Genomic DNA, 15425 nt, shown 5'->3' with positions numbered 1-15425 from the left:
CAAACCAACTACTTGGATTGTACCCTTTCCATACCTGAGTAGGCACATGCGCTATATGTGACTTTATTACAAATTCTTAATGATTTTAAATGGGAAAAAGATTTTCTTATGGTAACGTGCGATGTGAGTAGCCTCTACACCATTATTAACCATGAGAAAGGGTGTGAGGCTACAGAACATTTTTTAAAGAAAGATACTATTTTAAAATTAGAACAAATAGAATTTTTAATGGAAGGTATTAAAATGATCCTTTTAAACAATTTCTTTTGGTTCGAGAATAAATTTTATCTACAGATTAAAGGAACAGCAATGGGGACCAGATTCGCTCCGAGTTATGCAAATCTTTTTATGGCATATTGGGAAGAATTGGAGGTATTTTCAAGATCGAATATCGGGGCGAGTCTGATCCTCTACAAAAGATATATTGATGATATTTTTATAGTGTGGAAGGGATCAGAAGAATCACTTTTAAACTTTTTAAATAGCCTTAATGAGAACGATTGGAATATTAAATTAACTTATGAAATTAGCCCAAGCCAAATCAACTTTTTAGATCTATGCATCTATGTAGAAAATGACCTAATTAAGAGTAGAACCTTTTTTTAAAACAGTAGATGTAAATAGTTTTATTGATCTTAAAAGTTGTCATTTTAAACCATGGCTTACCAATATACCAAAAGGCCAGTTTTTAAGATTGAGACGGAACTGTACAGACCTGGATCAATTTAAATGCCAATCTAAAATTTTAATTGACCAATTTGTAGAAAAAGGCTATAACTATGATTCCCTGAAAACAATATGTGCACAAATAGAAGAAGAACCAAGGATTAATATGTTGAAAGGAAAACACAAAAATAAGGAAAATATGGAGGAAAATGAAGAAATACCTTTAGTCCTTAATTTTAGTTCAAATAGTAATTCTTTATGGAAAATAATACATAAGAATTGGCATATTTTAGAAGAAGATAAAGAAATCTGTTGATACTTAAGTAATAAACCTAGGATTATATACAGAGGGGCAAAGAATTTTAAACAGGTTTTAACTACGAGTTTTTTAGACAAAGAAAATAGTAATAATAATAAACCAATGTCAATGTTTTTTAAAAGAGAAAATGGTTTTTATTATTGCATGTCATGTAGAGGGTGCACTTTAAGAACTAATAAAAATAAGAGTATTACGAAATTCACCTCATTCACTAATAAACAAGAATATAAGATAAAATCATTTTTAACATGTAATTCCAAAAATATTATATATATGGTTACGTGTCCCTGCGGATACCAATATATTGGAAAAACGTCAAGAGCTTTGAAAATCCGTATTGGGGAACACATTTATAACATTAATCGAAAATTTCTTCAACACAGTGTATCCAAACATTTTTGGAAGCCCATGGTGGCAATGCCAGTGGAATAGAATTTATAGGAATAGAAGGAGTTAAAACCCACTGGAGAGGAGGTGACATAGAAAACCTCCTCAGTAAAAGTGAGATGAGGTGGATTTTTAATGTAGATACCCTGATACCCAATGGCTTAAATGCCGACTTTGAAATAAACTCGTGTATTTAATGTTTGTAATTAATATTTTTTTTTTTAAAAAAAATTAAAATATATTTTTTAATATTTTTAAATATATTAATGATATTTCATCTAATATGTCTCCCTTTTTTCTGAATTTTTCCTCCCCCCCCCTTTTTTTCCCCCCTTTTCTCTGTTAGGAGGATTGGGGTATATCCATCATAAGCCGAAATGGTATAAATTTGTACTATATATAAGTTTTATTTGTGTAATTTAACCATTTTACTTATTTATATAGAGGGAAGTAACCTAATTAACCTACTTATTTAGGCGAATATTTGTGTAAATATATGTCACAATATTGAATTTATTGCCAAAAGAACTTTGGAACGAACAGTCCTGGCAAATAGTATTACAAACGGACTTTTAAAGATGGCTGCCGGCAACCCCTGGGATTACTATCACGTCCCGACGTCATGGCGCAAGGATGCCAAACAGATGCGCCGAACAGGTCTGTCGAGTACCGATGACGAATGCGGAAGCACTTTACCGGAGGGGAGAGAAAACGGCGCCAAAAACTTTAGATTTAAAAGCAACGGAATGGAGAAGAGCAGAATCACCGCTTCTGAAGAAGGCTGTAACGCCGAAACGCGTCAGGTGGCGATATTCTTGGTGGACTTATCTTGTTTTTTATAGAATTTGTTATTTATGTGCAAATAAAGTAACCTTAAAGTGATCCTGCATCCTGGGTCTTTTGGAGTGGTTACCGTGTGGCACTAAAAGAAGTATCCCGAATTCTGAACAGATATCCACCAACACAGATGCTCTTCTCTGCTGTTTAGTCTGAGTCAGCTTTTAAGTGACTCAGACAAATGTGAGTTTGACCAAAAAAGAGGTGTTTTAATATTAGTGTTTTACTGTATTATCCTATGGTCTTTTTATCTCATTTTTAGGAATAAGCCCTATGAAGTATTGGTAAAAACTTTTAAATATTTTAGAGTGCTCTCACCATTTTATATTTCACTTTGAGGCACATGCGCTAGTTTAACCATATGGCTAGTAAGCTCAGCTATTGCTTGCCCTTCGTCATCTATTTGAAGACAGCAATTGCTCAGGTTAAACTTCCCACATACACCTCCCTCTACTGCCAATAGGTAATCCAAGGCTAATCTATTTTGGTACACTGCTGTCCTCATCCTGGTATTATGCTTCGCTAGAAGATTGAGCGCTTGTGAGGTCTCATTAGTAATTATCTCAACCACCGCCTGTAATCTTATAATGCGGTTGAGCATATAAATTGGGGTTCTATATCCGAAGGTACCATTCTCTGCCCACATGGCTGGCCCATAGTAATCTATAATAAGCTGTGGAGGCCATTCATCATCTTCCCAGGCGCCTATCTCTATGGGTCCCTTTTTTCTTCCTATGACTCACATCATATACTTTAACACCCAAAGTCTCACCTGTTTCAATAGGTAACAAGAAGAAGGATGGTTTGAGCATACCTAACACACATGCCCCTTCCCAGTCCTGTGGCAACTCCGAATAGGCCTTCTTACCACAGATCCAGTACAAATTTGCTGGGGCTTTCCAACTAGATGTGATAGATAAATCAAACCATACGTCCTTTAAATTGGCATATCTTGCAAACGGGTTAGATGGTTCTGAGACATTTGAAGCCGACCACCAAGTTGTATTCTTTGTATCATCATCATAAGCTTTTTGCCCTAGACAAGTTAACTCTCCTACAGAAGTATTATACATCATTCCTTTCCTTGCTATGCAAACATAACCTATGATGGAGGTCTTTAATCTCCACTCAGATTTACCTCTAACACTCATCTGATAATCGGCTTGTGAAGATATTAATTGTTCAACTGCCTCAGAACCGGACATTACCTCCTTTGCTTCCCAAGGCCATTGGTCTCCCATGTTAGTACCTCCACACACATAGCAGTTGGTTACATTAAGACTACCGGCAATACTCTCAGCTAAATCTATGAACAGGTTTTTAGCGTTATGGGGGATCTTATTATCTATACTCATCTCTTCATAAAACGAATGGAATACCTGATGAGTTTGGGAGGTTACCATATCGGTCTCTATCCCTATAAACAATACTGTCCCAGGGTCTAAACCCGTCCCGTATATTTGAAACCCAAATAAGTTACCATATCTATCTAAGAATTGGTCAGGATTGTTTATAAGAATATGGACTGGATTACATTCCATAGACTTACAGTATGGATTGGTAGGCAACTTAGTCACAATCATGTCCTTGTCTGCTGTCTGTCCCCAAGTTGCCCACCCCACACAAGACCAATATGGGCAAAAATTATAATCCCTATTTGGGCATCTAGGACTCACATACTTATTTTTACTACTGGGACATATATATTTATCATTAGACCCATACGTTCTCTCCCATCTAAGATCCCCACATACATTCCACGGCTTTCTACCACTTGATATTGCTTTACATGCATCAAATAGCAGAACACCCGAAGAATGTACGGATTCTAACACTGTTTTATTTATTAGGGTCCCCTGAGGATCTCCATTCCTGAGAGTCAACCAAATTGTACGGGGTTGATACTCTGGATTGAAGCACTTAGGTTCTCCTATCCCTAAATGGCATACACTATACTCTACATTTAAGTATCTACACCTAGACACATCACCTTTACACTCATATTGCGAATGCCAAATTAGGGTCTGGGAAATATGGTTACCTGTTCTTGTAGTCTTAATGCATACCTCACAGCTAGGAGTGTCGGTACCTCTACCTTCCTGAATATAAAAATACATATAAATAAACATTATCACAAATACATCTTTCGTCGGCTGCATCCTCAGTCTTCGTCCGTGCGATGGCACCTCAGCTTCCAGGATGTAAGGGCTGCAGGGAATGGAGTTCTGCTCGTCTTCACAGGGGTCCCTTCGAGACTTTCCTGGCTTTTAAATTTCACGTTGGTGAGCGGACAGGCTTTATTATGGCCGTCTTAACACTCACTTACCAATCTCTGAAACAATAAAATTTGAAATCCACAATTTTCCTCGTCACTCCGACTGAGTCGTGCGCTTTAACCGGATCTTGCAGCGATTCTCTGGATCTGATATAGCTTGCCAAGAATCCACCGCTGCTGATTTAACCCTGGAGTGATGAATCCACGGAGTCACTTCGGCCACTTTTATCGCTGTAGGGGTAGACAAAAGAACAACATAAGGACCTCTCCACTTGGGCCCTAACGGTACATTATTCCACTCTTTAATCCACACTTGGTCTCCTGGGTGGTAACTATGAACTGGGGGATAAATATTCACAGGTAATCTATCTTGTACCCATTTCTGTACCTCCTCCATAGTCTTACCCAACTCTACAACCTGCTGCCGGGTAATTCCTTCTCCCAACTGACTCAAGTCCCCCCTTAAGTTACCAAGTACGGGAGGTGGACGCCCATACATGATTTCAAAAGGAGAGAGACCCATCCTTCTGGTAGGTGTACTGCGAATTCGCAACAGAGCTATAGGCAAATGGACGTTCCACTTAAGTTGGGTTTCCTGACACATTTTTGCCAACTGGTTCTTAATAGTTCTATTCATTCTCTCTACTTTACCAGAACTCTGAGGTCTATATGCCGTATGAAGTCTCCACTTTATACCAAGCATATGAGTCAGTTGTTGTAGGCACTGATGAACAAAAGCTGGACCATTGTCCGATCCTATAGAGCAGGGTAGTCCATATCGGGGTATTATTTCTCGTAGCAGGAATCTCACAACTTCTCCTGCTTTCTCTGTACGAGTAGGACATGCTTCTACCCAGCCTGAATAGGTGCACACAACTACTAGTAGGTAGCGATGTCCACCAGATTTAGGCATTACTGTATAGTCAATTTGTAGATCGGACATAGGGAGTCCACCCCATATACTGAACTCCTGGTGGTTTTACTGGTCCTTGCCTTGCATTATTTTTAGCACACGTTACACATCTTCGAACAATGGCTTGAGTTAAGTTGGACAATCTTGGTATGTAGAAATGTTTTCTGAGAGATTCTTCTGTACTATCTCTTCCAGAATGCGTCCCGTTATGATAGTTTTGGACGATTTCTACCGCTAATGATGCTGGAATAACTATTCTCCCATCTTCTAACTGATACCATTTGTTCTCCAAATACTTTCCAGGTTCAGTCTTTAACCACTCCTCTTCTTGAGCTGTATAAACCGGAGTCCATTGAGACAGTGGAGTTGGAATAAGAGCAGCTATATGTTCCACATATTCCTGTCTTCCTGATTCAGCGGCACGCTTAGCTGCACTATCTGCCATCCGATTTCCTTTGGTTACATCACCATCTCCTCTCAGATGCGCTCGACAATGTATAATACCGACTTCTTTCAGTTCTCATACTGCTTCCAATAGTTGTAGTATTTCAGCTGCGTACTTGATTTCTTTGCCCTCTGAATTCAATAGTCCTCTTTCTTTATACAAAGCTCCGTGGGCATGAGTGGTTAAAAACGCATACTTGGAGTCCGTGTAGATGTTCACTCTTAAACCTTCAGCCAATTGTAACGCTCGTGTTAGTGCTATCAATTCTGCCTTTTGTGCTGATGTTCCTTTTGACAGTGGCCGAGCTTCTATCACCTTATCTATCGTTGTTACTGCGTATCCTGCATAGCGAATCCCTTCTTTCACATAACTACTGCCGTCTGTATAATATTGGACATCGGGGTTCTGGATGGGAAAATCACGAAGATCTGGTCTACTTGAAAATACTTCATCCATTACTTCCAAACAATCATGTTGACTTTCAGTAGGTTGCGGCAGAAGGGTAGCTGGATTTAAGGTATTTACAGTCTCTAAATGCACTCTTGGGTTTTCACACAACATTGCTTGATACTTGGTCATATGGCTGTTACTAAACCAATGATTTCCTTTGTAATCCAACAACGTCTGTACTGCATGTGGAACTCGTACATAAAGTTCTTGACCAAGAGTGAGTTTATGGGCTTCAGCTACCAGCAGTGCGGCTGCAGCTACGGCTCTTAGACAAGGTGGAAGACCGCTGGCCACTGCGTCCAGTTGCTTAGACATGTAGGCAACAGGTCTTTGCCATGATCCCAAGTACTGTGTCAATACTCCCACAGCCATTCTTCTTTGCTCGTGTACATACAAGTAGAATGGTCGTGTGTGATCAGGTAGACCTAATGCTGGGGCACTCATCAAAGCCCTCTTCACATCTTCAAATGCCGTTTGCTGTTCTTGAGTCCATAGGAAGGGGTCGTGTTCTGTACCCTTGATAGCTGTATACAGAGGTTTTGCCAATATCGCATAACTGGGAATCCATATCCTACAGAAGCCTGCTGCCCCCAATAACTCTCGCACTTGTCTTCTATTCTTGGGTGTTGGTATTTGGCACACAGCTTCTTTTCTCTCTGGCCCCATTATTCTTTGACCTTCAGAGATATGGAATCCCAGATATTTGACAGTTGGCAGACACAACTGGGCCTTCTTCCTAGACACCTTGTATCCTGCCTTCCAGAGAATGTGTAGTAGATCGTGTGTGGCTTGCTGACATATTTCTCTTGTGACTGCTGCTATCAACAAGTCGTCTACATATTGTAATAATACACACTCTCCTGGGATGGACTTGAAATCCAGTAGATCTTGACTTAGAGCTGAACCAAATAGGGTCGGTGAGTTTTTAAACCCTTGGGGCAGTCTTGTCCAAGTCATCTGGCATTTTGAGCCCGTTACAGCGTTTTCCCATTGGAAAGCGAAGATACATTGGCTTTCTGCGGCAATTCAAAGGCAAAAGAAGGCATCTTTGAGGTCTAAGACTGTAAAATAGGTAGCCCCGCCCGGAATTAAAGCAAGCAGGTTATACGGATTGGGCACAACTGGGTGTATACTAACAACCGCATCATTGACTGCTCTCAAGTCCTGCACAGGACGATACTCATCTGTACCGGGCTTTTGAACAGGCAGCAATGGGGTGTTCCAGGGGGAAGTACAGAATTTAAGGATACCATACCGTATGAACTTATCCAGATAAGATTGAATATTTTTCTTAGCCTTCTGCGGGATGTGATATTGCCGTAGGCTCACTGGATAAACCCCAAGCTTTAGTTCGATTCGAGTGGGTGGAATATTGCGGGCCATTCCTGGTGGGTTGTTCTCTGCCCAAACTCCTGGTATGTTGAATAAGGATTCATCACTCTTAGGGTTTTGGCTAGTCAACGCTGTATAAAGTCGCCACTCTTCTTCCTTTGGTACGGATAATGTCATAATACCTGAAGGTCCATTAAACTTTAAGGATGTTGTTCCATCTGGTAGGAACGTAATCTGCGCTTGTAACTTGGATAGCATATCACGTCCCAGCAATTGGACTGGACATTCAGGCATATAAAGGAATTGATGTTTTACTACGTGGCCTCCCAATGTACAGAGTCGACTTTTAAGAACCGGTTTTGCAGCACTCCTTCCAGTTGCTCCTATTACGGTAATAGTTCTTCCAGATGGAGGAGCAACCAGATCAGTCACCACCGAATGTTCAGCACCAGTGTCGATCATGAATGCACTCCTTTTTCCCCCTATTGATACATCGACCATAGGCTCCGCTCGACCAAGGGGGATGGAGCCCGGTCGGTATCAATAGCTCTCCATGACCGTGTCAGCCAATTCTACAAAGTCCCTATCTTCTCTATCGCGGGACCTTTGCGCTGCGGGATAGTATCTATCTTCTCTTACACTTCCTCTATTACCACTATTACTCCCTCCGGGACCTCCTCTACCTCTCGCTCTGCCTCTAAAGTTTCCATAACCTGCCCTGGGTAAGTCTCTCTCGTACTGCTCTCTTTTTGGACACTCGCTTCTCCAATGCCCTTCTTCTCTACAATACGCGCACTGATTCCTACTCAGGGGTTCCCTATTCCACCTACTATCGCCTCTATCTGGGCCCCGTCTATCTACGCCTGCGATCGCTACCGCTAGCATATCCGCCTTTTTACGCATCTTGCGCTCATCCTCTTTCTTACTTTCTGATTCCCTATTCATGTACACCTTATTTGCTACCTCCATTAGTTGGGTGATGGACATTCCTGCAAACCCTTCTAACTTCTGTAGCTTGCGCTTAATATCTCCATAAGCTTGGCTGACAAAGGCAGAGTTTACCATTCGGGAATTCTCAGTGTCTTCCGGATTAAAGGGGGTATACAAGCGGTATGCCTCCAATAATCGGTCAGAAAAGACACTAGGCGCTTCATCACTTTTCTGAATCACCTCAACCGTCTTTCCGGCTTTCTCCTGCTTTCATGCCAGCCGTTCTCCGGCTTTCATGCCAGCAATTATAGCGTCTCTATAGGCTTTTAGTCGAACCATATCTGCGCCATTAACATTACAGTCGGGATCGGTATTAGGATAATGAGTTGCGGCCCATGCTGCTGGATTTGCTTGGTTTAAAGTACGGGCTTCTTCCTCCAGCGCTTTAATAGCCGCTTGATTTATCCTAGTCCTCTCCTCGTTATTAAACAATGTCATTAATAATTGCTGGCAATCAGCCCAAGTTGGATTATGCGTCTGGACTATCGAGGTGAATAGGTCGGTCATGGCTTGTGGCTTTTCAGTATACGAGGAATTGTGGGTCTTCCAATTCAAGAGATCGGTAGTCGTGAACGGGACATATACGAAGACTGGGTCAGCATACACCATTTGACCTAAAGCATTAAGATAGGCTGACCCAGGATTCAAACGAAGAGGCATCTGGTAATGTTTAGGTTTTTGAGTTCCAGTCAGTTGTCGGGTTAGTATAGGGCTTAGTGGAGGGGCGTCGGTTAGAGGTTCCGGTCGGGGGGTAATAAGGCGTGGGGATAGAGAAGCTTCATTATGGGGAAGGCCGGTGAATAAAATATTCCGGGCCGGGCTAGAGGAAGCCTGACCGGAAGCTTGAAATGGCGCCAAATCGGAATAGATGGACTTAACGGGGGCTGGTGTCGGAAGGGGAGGTTTATTACGGCGTGGGGTGGATTCTGAGCTAGAGGAGGTACTTCCTGTACTTGTATCACCTTCCTCTATAGGGAAATAAGGGGGCGGCATAGGGATCTCGGACTCAGGGGGCGTGTCCAAAATGGGCTTAACCGTGGTCCTAGTGGACAAACAAGTCCTGGCCACCATGAGGCGACATTGCTCCTCGTGGCATATTCGGACCCATCTTGGCAAGTCGTTTACGGCCTGCCTCCAACAATCAATGTATGGAAACTGTCCGTAAAGTTCAGGCCTACCTGATACAGCCACGTGTACACGCTGTACCAGATTTGGGTCTAAACTGCCACGTGGCGGCCATGCCGCAACCAAAGTAGGCCATTCCCTAGTGCACAAAGTGATCAAACGGGCAGGAGACATTTTAACCCCAAAATCACATACTGTGAATCCCTTTTTAAAATTCTTTACCATACATCCTAAGGGATCCAAAATCGTCGACTCCGACGCGCCCATACTTATCAATGGAACGTCGTTGACAACGAATGCTATACACACACTCTATTCAACAGTCACACCCGTTTCTTCCGGCAACAGCACCACGTGGTACAGTTACCAAGTGAAACGTACACAGTAACACAATAAAAACACTCAGGGAATTCCCGTACACACACAGCTGTTACACCAGTCACTAAGTAATCAATATTATGCCCTTTGGCGAAACTATACCGTCACCCACGCTATAATTCTCTATATATGAATTACCCGTCTAGAACACACCCCAGTAACATCGTCTTTTACAAATAGCAGTTACAGTACGGTTAGCATAGGTCAAAGCACAATTTAAGGTCACAATACAATTATTAGTGGTTATGGTGTTAGACATGCAATAGACGACAATTATTAGTACTTATATACAGTATCAGTAAATATACAGGGTTATGGTACCGTGCACTATAATACAGCAACACACTATTAGCACTCTCGCTAGACGGCAGAGCTCACGCTATCTAACAAGATATACACGTTACTAAACAATCTTTAACACATATACAATCCCAACTAATCTATTGGCCAGTACCTTGATGGACTACCTAAAACTATCTACATCCGTTTTGGTTAGCCACACTGCCCAAGCACCACATATAGCGAACTAGAGGGCGGAATTTACAACAGAACCCTTTTAGTCTTTCTACTCTATCAATAGTCTAGTGGGTTCCAAATTTACACGCCTTCCCACTTAGCCAAGATAGGTTGAGAGCTAGCGGACCGAATTTACACAGACGCCGCTTAGTCTCCCGGTCCCTCCGACCTAGCGAACAAATTGTACACCCTAGAACGCTAGTCTAGACAAGACACCGGTGTCCGGCTAGGGCTATTTACACAGAACCCCGCCTGACTCCAAACCAAATCAAACGGTCTTACTAAAGAGCGTTCGATTGAGCGGTGCGCCTTCGCTCCTTCCCTCCGACAGAGGGGGCAGATTCCATACACAGATTAACCCCTTATGGGCCTACCGCACAATCGGTATACCCCTAGTGGGTCCGCCGTCTAAAACAGCGGTCATCTTACCTCCTCGTTCCTGAACCTCAGTTCACACTCATCGACGGGGACACCCCAGCACTTACTACGTAGAGGCCGATGATCTCTTGGACAACAGACCAGTGGCGCAGAGATGAAGGGAGGTCCACGCAGAAGTTCAGGGGTGCAGCCGTAGAGAACGTGGGCAAACATGGACCGTCTCACGCCTCTGCTTCTCAGCTACCGTTGAACGATGAGCTTCCCGGCCAATGCACCAAATGATACCGGAGAAACTGACGGAAGCCAAGCACAGAGAGATGGACACAGGTTTCTTCAGGAAGGAAGAGATTCTTTATTCGGTTCACCGATCGGGACTCAGAGGGACTAATGTCACCAAAATACAACAAGTTCTGAGCCCCGGACAATAGTGCAGGCTCCTTATATAGGCATATAACTCCTCCCATATTAAGCTCCACCCGCACATTCTCTTAACCAATCAAAACAAATAAGAATTAACTTCCTGCTTGACCGCATGGCTTGTCCAGCACAATGGAGGAGGGGAATACTACATCCTGTATTCTCGCACATGCTCCGTACACTACTGATCGTATCTTGCCACGTGCAACCAACCGACCGATACGTCAGCATATGCACGTACACATGCCACGTGGTAATCTCGGCCTACTAAATTTATTTTTACCGAGATTCCACCACACTAAGACATATGGAAGATTGGCGAGGGTGGAATGAGACACATGGGGGGCTGTGGGGGCAATGAGACACATGGAGAGGCTGGGGAGTAAAAAGACACACGGAGGTGTGTAGGGAAAAAGAGACAAAGAGGTTGGGAAAGGGGAACAGGAGACACACACAGAGGAGCCGAGGAAGACAAACAAGAGACACACAGAGGGGCTGGGAAAGGGGAGAATGAGACACACAGAGGGGCTGGGAAAGGGGAGAATGAGACACACAGAGGGGCTGGGAAAGGGGAGAATGAGACACACAGAGGAGCTGTGGGGAAAGACAAACATAAATGTGATGGGGCCTTGGAAATAGATTCACAGAAGGGCTGGGGAAAGGGAGAAAGAGACAATGGGGCTGGGGCTAAGAGACACATGAGAGGGGCTTGGGGAAGAAAGACACAAATAAAGTGCATCTTCACTTGTGTCTCCTGCTCTCCCTCTAACTCCCTCTAAGAGTCAATTGGTGAGAGAAAGACGTCACATTAAAGTGACACTATAGTCACCTGAACTATTACAGTTTAATGTAGTGGTTCTGGTGTCTATAGCCTGTCCCTGTAGGCTGAGCACTGTAAATGCTACCTTTTCAGAGAAAAGGCAGTGTCTACATTGCTGCCTAGGCACATCTCTTGTGACAGTCACTCAGACGGCCACTAGAGATGTTTCCTAGTCCAGTGCTGCACACTCTGCATAGAGGCGCTGATTGCTCCCCATAGAGATGCATTGATGCAATGCATCTCTATGAAGAGATGCTGATTGGTGCGGTGAGGCACAGCATTTTGCCACACATGTTTAATAGCCCCCCAATGCTTTCCTATAGGAAATGAATTGGCATTGACTGAGTGTTATTTTTCAGATTTAAGTTTTTTTTTTTCCCACTTCCATATCTGCACACTATGCTGGCGCGATGCATTATGGGGCTGGTATAGAATTTTTATTCCCAGTCTGGGCCTGGCTGAGAGTGTCAGTTGACTACTTTCACCCTTGCACAGTTTCCAATGCCAGTATGAAATGGTTGGCCAAAAGCAGTGTGTAAAGTGTGCAAACTCTGTTTTAAAAACAAAGAATATGAGAACTCTGAGAACGCACAAAAGCTTAGAGAAACCCAGTAGCCTGCACTTCGGTAAATCCCAGCTCAGGTTTTAAAAACTTTTTCTCACTTGTGCCATTACATAGAAAACATATCTTACCGTTCGTGCAGTCCAGAGCCGAAATTCCATATTCATATTCTTTGTGTCTGTTGCAATGCATTGACTTGGCTCTCCTCAAGTTAAAAGTGTAATCCAGACGTGGACCCCGTGCTTAATGAGCCTAGAGGTGTATCAGCTACACCCCACTGACGAGGCCCAAAGAAGGCTGAAGTGATCATCTAGGGTTGCTGAGCGGTTATTTACTGAAGGGCAAGCTACTGAGTTTCTCTAGGCTTTTGTCTGTTCTCAGAGTGGTCATATTCTTTGTTTTTGCTTCAAACTCTATTTCAGCCACACCTCCAGTGAGGTCTGGCCTGTGGATAGCCAGATACCTTTAATTAGTTATATACTGCTTGAAATGAAGTGTCAGAGGACTCCAGGCACTATAACCAATGCAATGAGGAAGAAGAATGGCCTACAGTGCCCCTTTAAGGGATTATGGAAAGAGATTGTTCTTCAAATGAGAACCATACTTCCTAAACATCTTATATGACTACACTCAAATATCTTATTTGACTACACTTGCAGCAAAATGATTTTCCATGCTTTTCTGTACAAGATCTAGATTCTGTACAGTGATCAGATTGTGAGATTGGCTAAAAATGCCTTTGGTTCTTGGTCTTCCCTTGTTTGGATATGTCTTGATTAGTTTATTGATGAGCTGATCTGTTCCTGTTATTTAAATGTAACTTTACTTTTAGCAACCCATAGCTAAGGGATCGGACTTAAAGTGCTAACAATTTTGGAATATCGGTACTTTATTCTTACTTATGTTCATTAAGTTATTAACAATAGTAGTCGTTTGCCATTTTATTATATTTTAGTGGCTTGGATTTTCAATTCGTCATTTTCTATATACAATGCCTACCTGAATATTGATGTTTTAAAAGATGTAATTAAAGCCAGGTGTATATTGGTCTTCATATGTAGAGACATACCATCATCACTTACATTAGAGGAGAGCTCATTGGTTGTGTGAAACATACCTTCACATTTTGGGATTACATCTGTCCACTGACCCAAGGATCTACACTTTGTTACATTAGAACCTTTTAATATCCATCCTTCTGAGCATTCAAAATGACAAGTTGTTTCATAGCTGAACTCTCCATATGGGTGCTCACACGCAACTGAGCCATGTGTGGGATCCTGGAGAAATTCACATTTAGCAGCTAGAAATCAGAAGGTAAGAAGAAATATGTTTAAAATTAAAGCAACCAATTTTATACACAAGACAGTCTTGGCATAAAAATTTCATTAAAAACAAAACAAACAGGATTGTAGCAGAGGCTAGCCTCTTACCCAGAGACTATAAAACCCTTGTGAGGGAAATAATTTTCCAGCCCTGAAATGTTTAACCATTTAGATTCCAAAAACTATTAACTTCAATGCATCACCATCTAATGGCTCAAGCTTGATATTGTGCAATGTGAACATACCAAACAGGAGGTGATCAGCGCTCAAGATTATATATACATACGATACAGATGTCGTTCCTAGTACATACATCTAGAGGTACAAAGCAAAAAACAGATTATGGGGCAGTACAGTTAGGTGATATTAAAGGGGTACACATGAGCAAAAGTGCACACTCAAACTTTTCAGAACTGTCTCAACTCTATTATGGAGGCCTGGACAGAATAATCCCCGTCTATGGATATAAGTGGAGGGTCTTTGGAGCTTGTTTGCAAGATGAAATAGGTATATGTGAAGAAAACAAAATAGAAAATCCAATCATATAATATGTACAAACAATGAGTACTATAGTAATTGTACATACTATACTATTGGATTTTCTATTTTGCTTGACGCAGGTTACCATGACAACACTCTGATAATATCAGAGCTTGTGAGAGGGAAACAAGCAGGCTGTCCGGCATGAATGAATGTACAAATCTTTCCTCTTGCCAGTGAAGGGACAGTGGTCCCTCTTAGGGCCGGTGCTGTCCTGCATGGGCCGGCAAGGGAGATCCTGTGATCTTCCATGCCAGCCTCGGCCCATGGCCGTTGCGGCCCACCAGGCATTTACTCGGCATGCCTGATGGCCAATCCGTGCCTGCCTGATAGTCAGGCAGCAGGAGTGTTGAAACTGTAGTTGTAACTCATTCAACCAATGAGTACCACTACCAAGTCTGCTTTCTTGCTTCTATCAGGAGACTCTGAAGCTCTTCAGACCCTGTCACTGTAGTTATAGATCCTGTACTGTCTATAGATCTGTACATTGGTTATAGCTCTCTATCGTGGTTATAGCTCTCTGCAGTGGTTATAGCTCTGGAGAACTTCTCTCCTGTGAAGCAGTAATTATAGCTTTTCTACACACATTAGTCGAGACTGAATGTTGAGGAATACAATGCATTTTTATTGTACACAACACAGCTATTTATACACTGAAATGTGAATTCCCACACAAGGTGGTTATCCATGCAATGCAATGACCCTTACAATAGTCCCACCCCAGGGCTACTCTGCCTGTGGTCTTGATTA

The 15425-nt window shown here is 42.4% G+C and overlaps 1 protein-coding gene across 1 annotated transcript in view; it reads right to left on the bottom strand.

Moving 5' to 3' along the window:
* LOC134569258 (L-selectin-like) overlaps nt 1-15425 on the bottom strand; it is a 178689-nt gene that overhangs the window by 37687 nt on the left and 125577 nt on the right. The window contains exon 7 of the mRNA XM_063428173.1: nt 13928-14113. Within this exon, the coding sequence (XP_063284243.1) occupies nt 13928-14113 (186 nt within the window). The remainder of the gene's footprint in view (nt 1-13927; nt 14114-15425) is intronic.

The sequence above is a fragment of the Pelobates fuscus genome, chromosome 7, assembly GCF_036172605.1.
Source record: "Pelobates fuscus isolate aPelFus1 chromosome 7, aPelFus1.pri, whole genome shotgun sequence".
NCBI lineage: Eukaryota > Metazoa > Chordata > Amphibia > Anura > Pelobatidae > Pelobates > Pelobates fuscus.
Note: the sequence above shows the minus strand (reverse complement) of the source record. Positions and strands in the feature narration are given on the sequence as shown.